This window comes from Myripristis murdjan, chromosome 4, assembly GCF_902150065.1.
Source record: "Myripristis murdjan chromosome 4, fMyrMur1.1, whole genome shotgun sequence".
In the NCBI taxonomy this organism is placed as follows: Eukaryota; Metazoa; Chordata; class Actinopteri; order Holocentriformes; family Holocentridae; genus Myripristis; species Myripristis murdjan.
Window position 1 is genome coordinate 18657321 of NC_043983.1, and position 8540 is coordinate 18665860.

Genomic DNA, 8540 nt, shown 5'->3' on the forward strand with positions numbered 1-8540 from the left:
GTATGTGTGTGTGTGTGTGTGTGTGTGTGTGTGTATGTGTGCGTACGTGTGCGTGTGTGTGTGTGCGTGTGTGTGTGTGCATACATGTGCATGTGTATATAAGAGAGAGGGGGAGACAGAGAGAGAGAGTCCATTAGTCTCTAAAGTGGTGTGTTGAGAAGGTCATGGTGTTTATTACACTGACAAAGATTTACCATTACCTTGTGACTGAAAGCTCGTAGTGCACAGCATCCAATCTCTCAGTGAATTTCAGTATTTTTGTGGTTTACGACATTCAGCAGTCCCACACATTTTTACTGATCAACTTCCTGTACATGACATTTTCAGGACATATTATGCATAAAATGCAATTTGACAGGAAATATTTACCACAGTCTGTTCAATTACAACATATCTGTGATGTCAAATGTGATATGCAGCTTCACAGTGAGATTAAAATTAGCGAGCCGAAAACCAAACTACCACAACTGCTATAGCATAAAAAAATTGAATTGGATTTAAAAGTCCAGTTGAGCACTGTGTGAGTCCAAGGAATATCTCTAGTAGTTAGTTCAGTAAGATTACCTGCATGCTAGTTTAATGGACAGGTGGAGCACCAATTGATAGACTGTTTGCATTTTTGGTTTCCCTCACTTGGTCCATCTCTTTTTACCTTGTGGACCTTTAACTGAGACTTTGATACAACAACTGTGCTTACAAAAGCGATGAGGTTACCAATCAATTATCATTCATTCCTATCTGCTGATTTATCAACACAAGCTATACAGTATTAAGCTACAGTTACAGGACATTGTAAAGTATGTGTATTTTCATTGACTGAAGCAGACTGAATTTTGGATGTACTGTATGTGCTACAAAAACAACAGGAGATGAGTTCCTACACCAAAGTGGGTTAAGCACCAGCCCCTGTGGCCACATAGGGGAAAAAACCTAGTTGTGGTACATCAGAGAGGGATGCGAGAGAGGCTGTGGGTATCTGTTGAGGACAAAATGGCATGTAGAGATGTTGACACCTAGAGAGTGGCACTTGGGATGTCAGAGTGGCGGCAACTCTTTCAGGGACTATACAGCAAAATATGATACATAAGTGCAAACCAATCTGCCTATTGGTGAGACTGTGCACCAACAGTATTTTTCTCTGTCTCCTCTTTGCCAGAGCAAGGAAAAGCTTCCCTGGCTTTATATCTACAGCATCACATGGCAAAATAACACTGTAAAGCCAAGATATAACAGCCACCTCAAGATTCAAACCAACACAACAGTGAGACGCCACTGGGCTTGGTGCTACAGACTACAGTTCATGGACAGCTTCAGTACTCCAAGAACATGTAGTCCCATCCTCAGGATACCCTGATTCTGCTGGTTTGTACTTATTTTATTGTCCAGCTTGTATATAATATGATAATAAATTAATAGTTACAGTGTTTTTTGTCAGCCTGCTTTTCATTTTGGGTATTTTGCTAAACAGTGCATGCAAATGTACTGCAGACTTAGGGTCTACAGTATATTGCTGTGCTGTGTAATATGCATGGCACCGGTGTGATAGAGAGTTTGTTTGCGTCTTTCTGATAGAATGACAGTCCTCTCAGCCTACTGATAAGTGTTTTGTGAATTATTTATGTACTTTACCTTCCTCTGGTGTGTCAGTGCTAGTGCAGTAACATGTGCACTGTGTGTTCTTGAATATTTGTTTTTGAGTTGTACACATACAAAAGAAAGAACTGAACAACCAAATAGCATACATGCAGCTGCAATGAGGCACAAATACAGGGGGAAATTTCTGTGAGCAAATACCAGTGTTAAGAGGGACAAATACATGGGACCGAGTGAATCATGGGAAAGGACTAAATGTGAAGCAACTCAATCCCAGTTACAGAGGCAGAAATTGAATGTCAATTAGTAGTTTGTAGGCTTTACAAAAAGTGTTTGAGTCTTCAAAGCACCACGAAACAGCTAATTGATTTCCAAAGATGCCCAGCAGCTGATGTGTGAATTATAAGGCACAAAGGCAGAACAAGGGGAGGAGTCAAGGGAATCAGGGCATCAAACACCAAATATGGACAAACTGCGTCAGCAAAGAGCAACACCGGGCAAAAGTTGAGGCTGGTGTGACAACCATGACTGAGGCCGTGTGCATCCTATCTGGACTCTGTTTCGAAAACAGAACAGCATGTTGACAGCATCAAAGCGTCAAGGCTGGACATCTCCTCTCGGTGGCCTGCCGGTGTGTGTTACACTTTTCCACTCCAGTCGCTCAGGTGGATGAAACTTGCTCTCTGTGTCATATAGGATACAGCAGCTGTGGGCTGTCAGCAACTTGAGCTTCATCACTTTAACTGAATGGAGCAAAGAGGAGCTCACATATGAAAAAATAATCCTAGTGTCATTTTTCAGACAATCTGTGCCAACAGGCTTCCAAAAACAAGACCACCAAGCAGCATTAATACTTTTATAATGACTGCTAGTGGAGAGCTGATACATCCCATTCCATCAACATCAGACTAAAATACTGAATCTGAAAGTGTAAGCAGTCAGCTCATGATAGAGGTGCTCAGTCTAAATGAATGAATGACACAATCAATCAATCAATCAATCAATCAATCAATCAATCAATCTTAGGGAATCTTAGGGAAGTTAGGGATCTAGAGACGTCAGCAGCAAGTCAGGTAAGTGACTTCTGTAAATGTCCCTCACAAATGGCAAAATCACGGCCAGCGCAGAGCCACTGGGCCACCAGCGCGTGACCGGCGCGCGCTCAGGCTGGATCAAAGTGACGGCGACTCACCTCCGATATCCGGTCGCAGTTTCTTATCATATTCCTTCAGCAAATTGTTGAGTATCTCTGTGGCATCGGTTTCCTGTGATTTCGGAGCCAGCATTTGGTTCACAGTAACATCCTCGTACTCCTCTTCGTACTCAATTGTTTGCGAGCTATGGGAGGACAATGAAATAAGATGAATGAAAACACACGCACACACGCGCGCGCGCACATACACACTCACACACAGGTACTAACAGACTTAAGCTGCAACATGAAAATGTCAGGCAATGTCAAGAAACATTTTAACGGTTGACGGTAGTTCGGATGCCGTGGATCTAAAATTATGACAGAAGTTAATTATCTGGATTTACACCTCGTAGCCTTAATTTTCTGATGCACATTTTATTGCCAACAGGAAACGAACAGGCAAAAGGACTGATCATAATGATGCAAGCTTGAATCTAAAGAAGAGGTACTTTGACATCTTCAAGCACAGCCTAATGAATAAAAGGCTTGGGAAATAAAATAAATTAAAATAACGTAAAATAAAAAAGCGTGATTAAACATCCCACCTTAACAGCTCAGGAGAGATTGTTATTCAAATTAAAATATTACTGTAAATGGTATGGTATGGTCTGGAGCGCTATAATGTCATGGTATGCTGCAGGCAGGCAGACAGCAAACATGACTGTCTTCAAAAGTCCTTCCCAGAGCAAAAAAAGGTAAGAAGCCACACACCAAGTTTTCTTATATTAAAAAAAAAAAACTATTAACCAAACAATCGCAACGAGCCTTTGCGCAGCTTAACACACAATTTCCTGCTTTAAATGACATTAAAAAATCGCGCCACTTACCATGTATGAAAAACTGACAGAAGTAAGAAGTATGCCAGTAATTTCGGCGACATGTTTCTCAGAGGATGACAGCACATAGAAATGTGTCACACACAGCGGTGCTTATTGGTGTCTGGTGAGCTGCACTGGACACGATGGTCACTGTTGCTCAGAGTGTGAAGCCAGGGAAAAGCGCTTAAGAGTTTGTAATCCCACATGAATGTCACACATTGTTAAGACAGCCGGCGGACGGTTTCAGGTTCATTGCTCATGGATGTTTTTCAGATGCTGTACAAGATTCCCTCACTTCTACAGGCTGGGATCCTCGATTGCACCGTCAGATACTGCTGGTCATACGCAGGTGCGCAAACTCTGAATGCATCCGCTGAGAGCCCCAAATTCATCCAAACCCCCTCTAGGGGTTACGGCTGCGTCACTCCTCTCTCCTGGAGAGTGCTTTGCAATCCCAAATAACTCCTGCTCTTGGAATAAAATTGTTTAGTAAGTTTTTTTTTTTTTTTTTTTTTTCAATAATTTTATAAAAACGTATTTTTAAAGGGTAAATGCCAGCATAAAAATACCAGCACCTATTCTAAAGGACATGCCACTATTCTTGTAAAACTGTGCAGGAAATTGAAGGTCCGCATGTGACAAGATAAGTACATTTGGCTGTGGGATTTTCCACCACAGACATCAATGATGAAAGAAAGAAAGAAAGAAAGAAAGAAAGAAAGAAAGACAGGCAGTCAAAGGGAAAGAAAGAAAGAAAGAAAGAAAGAAAGAAAGAAAAAGCACAATTACATCTTTTAAGCAAAGGAATCACAAGTTTAGCTGTTCAACACTGGCCCTGGCAAGCTGTGGAACAACAGTGAGAATACCATTAAATGCATTATATCAATTAGTGCACATCTCGCACAGTAACACTGATGCTGTAAAACAGCTGTGGTGAGTTTGGAAGTATGCTCCTAAGAGATTTTTTGTTAGTCCAGTGAACAGCAAAAAATAATCACTGGCTAGTGACCGTTCTGTTGGATCAAAGAGTTGACCTTCGGTCCGTGTTTTGAACGCTTTCCATGTGGTTGACAGGAGAGGCGTGTGTCCCTCCCAGCGGCCCCATCAGAGGCTGGGAGAGAAGTGTCCTTCAGAGAGTAATTTGATTGTCCCTTGGTCCTTTTTGGCTATCACTTCAGATGATTGGACATCCCTTTCGTTGGCTGAGCCCCAGTAGAGCACTTGGACTCCCAGAGCAAAGCATGCAGCAGAGATTCCCTTGTGTGCACCACTGGCTCATAGATTTCTGAAGAGAAGGAACTGCTGATGTTAAACTGTCCCTCATCACCTTCCCATTGTATAGAAAAAAATACATTGTCAGTACTGAAATTATGGAATATTTACACTTATCACATATGGATCCTTCACCATGACAAAAACACAAACCCAGTGCCACATGGAACATGAAGGCAAAGATAACTTTAAGGGACGTGCATGACTGCATGTGGCTATGTTGGACTGCAAGGGGGGCCACAGAGTATACGGTGTGTGATCCCCTGTAAGTGATCCTGTCTGCAGTGTTTCTGCTGCAGCTGACAACTGTCATCCTCTGGTGGTTAAAAAGAGAAATGCAGACAGCGAGGACATTCATGTAAAGTCCTCCTTCATTTTCTGATAGGGTTACAGAGGGCTGGATACTATGCAGTTGGGGGGGGGGGTTAAGGCAGAGAGACAGCTTGGACAGGTTGCCAGTCCACAACAGAGCCACTATAGACCATCATGCTCTTATTCGCATGAGAGTCTCCAGTGCACCTGACTAGCATGTCTTGAGGGAATTGAAGTAGCTAGAAGAATCCCACATGAGCACAAGGAGCAAATACAAACTGCACCAGGACAGGAATCAATATTTTGCTGTAAGAAGTCAGTGAGAAGCACCGAGCGCTGTCAAACCCAAAAAGTAAAACCTCAATTTAGCATATGGACCCTGATCAAGACATCAATAAGAAAGAAAGGTGAATGGGAATAACAAAATAAACATATGAATATAAATTAATAAACATCGTTTTGTGTAACTGTATTGTTTTGACAGCTAATTAACCTTTTGGGCCCTTTGTGTGCATTTAGCTCAAATGATAATGGGTCTATTTCCAATCTTGCTTCTTTCATCTGTTTGATTATGTGCCATGAATGTTTAGTCTTACTTAAGCTAAACACAAAACTAGCACAATATATGGATTATTATAAAAACTCCTATTTCTGTGCTACATTTAATCTCCTACCACATCTTACTTCTCCAGTTGAAATATGTGAATTCTAAAATTGTTTGTTTTAATGGTGGAAGCCCATGATTAGATTAGATTTGGACTATGTAAAATACCCAGCTCTGCTACCTGCACAAACCACACACACAGAGCAGTATCTCACTAACTGTCATGCAGCTGTCCTGTTGGGGTTTTATCCCAGGATTTGTGGTTGAACTTTAATAATGGGCGCTGACTTCACTGCCAGGGAAAAAAGATAATAGATTAAAATATTATTAACCTTATTAGCTTTCCTTTTATCTCCTCTCATCATCACTTCTTATCTGTGTGAGCTTGTATGAGCGCATGTGTTAGCAGCCAAATTGGTACATATGAACATTTTTTCAGTAATGTTTCAGGTGTATTCTGAGTGTATGGAGGTTTTAGTAGGTAACAGCAGGTGATTTTTTGACGCATTTCTCCTATTTGGTTGAAGGTGTGCTGATCAGTGAAATCACAGATTATCAGCACACCTCTGAGAGGGACTTACGTCAAAATGTTGGATATGAGGTCTGTGTTATTATGCACTGGCTCCTGAATAGCCTAAATGTAATAGCTGATCATTTTGGTGTGTGTGTGTGTGTGTGTGTGTGTGTGTTGTTGTTGTTGTTGTTGTTGTTGTTGTTGTTTTTTCACTTAGACTACTGCAACTGTGTTCCTGCTTCAACCAAATGTCTGTTTCACTTTACCCTGATTTTAGCATCATACCATTTAGTTTCACCATTTTTTAACCCCGTATGAGCCAAATCACAATCTGAAGCCCTCAGGCAGTGTTAAAAAAAAAGCAAAAACAAAAACAAACAAACAAACAAACAAAACAGAGGTGATTGTGACTTTGTCATTGGGGCTCCCAGACTTGGAGTGACCTCAGACTCAATCTACATCATCATTCAAACTGCTTCTAAAAATTAATTTCTGTATGACTTTTCGTTCTTGACCTCCCTTTTATGACTGTTACTTTGATTTAATATTTTATATTTATTGCTTGTTTTTTTCTTGCTTGTGCTGTTTTTATCCTTTCTAATAAACTTTGCAACTGTGTTTTCAAAAGTACTGTATAAATAAATATTGTTGTTATTACCAGTGCAGAATTCATAAAAAACAACTAAGTGATGATCAAACTCAGAATTAGACCCATTGATTTCAAAGTATTTTACATAACCACGAGTAACTCAAGGAAGGATAACATGCGATTTAATCGTATAGTCTATGAAAATAAGCACTCAATGGGAGAGTGTCAGTATAGTGAGATACTGAACAGTGATGGATTTGATCTTTACACATTAAAGCACAACAGTGACCTACATGACATACACTGAAGGTTCAGAAAAAGGACAAGTCAGAGCAATTGTGTAGAGACAGAAAAACATTGTGTGACATCACAATCCTTTGTATCATAATCCAGGGTGAACACTGCAGAATCCCAATTCAGACGTCAAGAGAATGACACATAAGTCCACAGTGTCGAATAAAGTTGTAACCGCTGACGATACGGTAAGCTGTAATGAGTCTGCGGGGATGGCTGTGCCTGAACATGAAGGACAGGGAGAGTCTTCACCGACATCAACCCACTTATTGAGAGGTTGGTGAGATGGTAGCACAACAGAGAAGTTGCTCGTGGAATAAATTTAAACTGAATGGCAACAAATTGTGCTGAACACAAAAAATATGTTTTTCTAGAGCAAAAGAATGCACAGAGAATGTTAACACTGCAACTATTTAGTTTGCTTAATTTAATTTGCATTTTGCACTGCAGCAATCTCAAGAAACAGCAGAACTGTCAGACATGTCCTTTAGCATGGAGATCTGTGCCACTATTAACCAGCTACACTTGAGATTTTCATTGGCTGCATCTGCTTGTGATATGTAAAATGTGTGTAAAGAAAGGTAGAAAACTTGATAACGAGGGTGGAAATGAGAGAAACGGCACTCCTCTCCATTGTACAGCTGATCTGAGGTTCTCAGGCTATACACTGTGACTGATGTCATTCGGTGCCATCAGTGACAGCTTAAATTAGTGCAGAGTATGGTCATGTTGAATGGAAAAAAGCAACTTAAATGGAGCTAAATCCTTGACAAACAGCTGTGAGCCAGATGTTGCAGCCACAGAGACCCCCAAGATGGATTTAACATTAAACCAACTGTAGAAGCTGCATGATCTGGATATGCGTGTTTATTATCAAAGGAGTGAAGCACGTGCACACTGTTGTTCCATCAAGCAAGTGTACACTAAGTCAAGAGAGAAGCCGGCATTTTATCGTATGTGCTGTATGTGTGAAGGTATGTCCATCCAAGCTGTGTAGGCCAACTCCAATATAGCACTCAATATTATGAAATCCAGAGAGCCTTGATCAGTGCCAATTATGGCATGACATTTTTAATATGGAGTGCTAATGCGTTCTCACTGTTCAGATTCCTGGTACGCGCTGAACAAAAGACAGGTTGAGTGTGAAGATTTATTTGGAGTCAGGTATACATACAGTTTGCACAAAAAAAAAAAAAAAAAAAAAAAAAAAAAAAACAGGATTACGCACAAATAATGATCCGAAGCCTTGTATATAATCCATTTACAAAACAAAAGCAGATAAATAAACAAATAAATAAATAATGAAATAATAAAAAAAAAAATACATTCAAGAAGAAAAAGAGGTGGAG

The 8540-nt window shown here is 40.4% G+C and overlaps 1 protein-coding gene across 2 annotated transcripts in view; it reads right to left on the minus strand.

Annotated features, from left to right (window-relative positions):
• Window positions 1-3668, minus strand: part of gabrg3 (gamma-aminobutyric acid type A receptor subunit gamma3) — a 69734-nt gene extending 66066 nt beyond the window's left edge. For both annotated transcript variants that reach the window (XM_030049636.1, XM_030049637.1), the window contains exons 1-2: window positions 3616-3668; window positions 2786-2931 (exon numbers count right to left, since the gene is read on the minus strand). In XM_030049636.1, the coding sequence (XP_029905496.1) occupies window positions 2786-2931; window positions 3616-3668 (199 nt within the window). The remainder of the gene's footprint in view (window positions 1-2785; window positions 2932-3615) is intronic.
• Between the last annotated feature and the right edge of the window lie 4872 nt (window positions 3669-8540).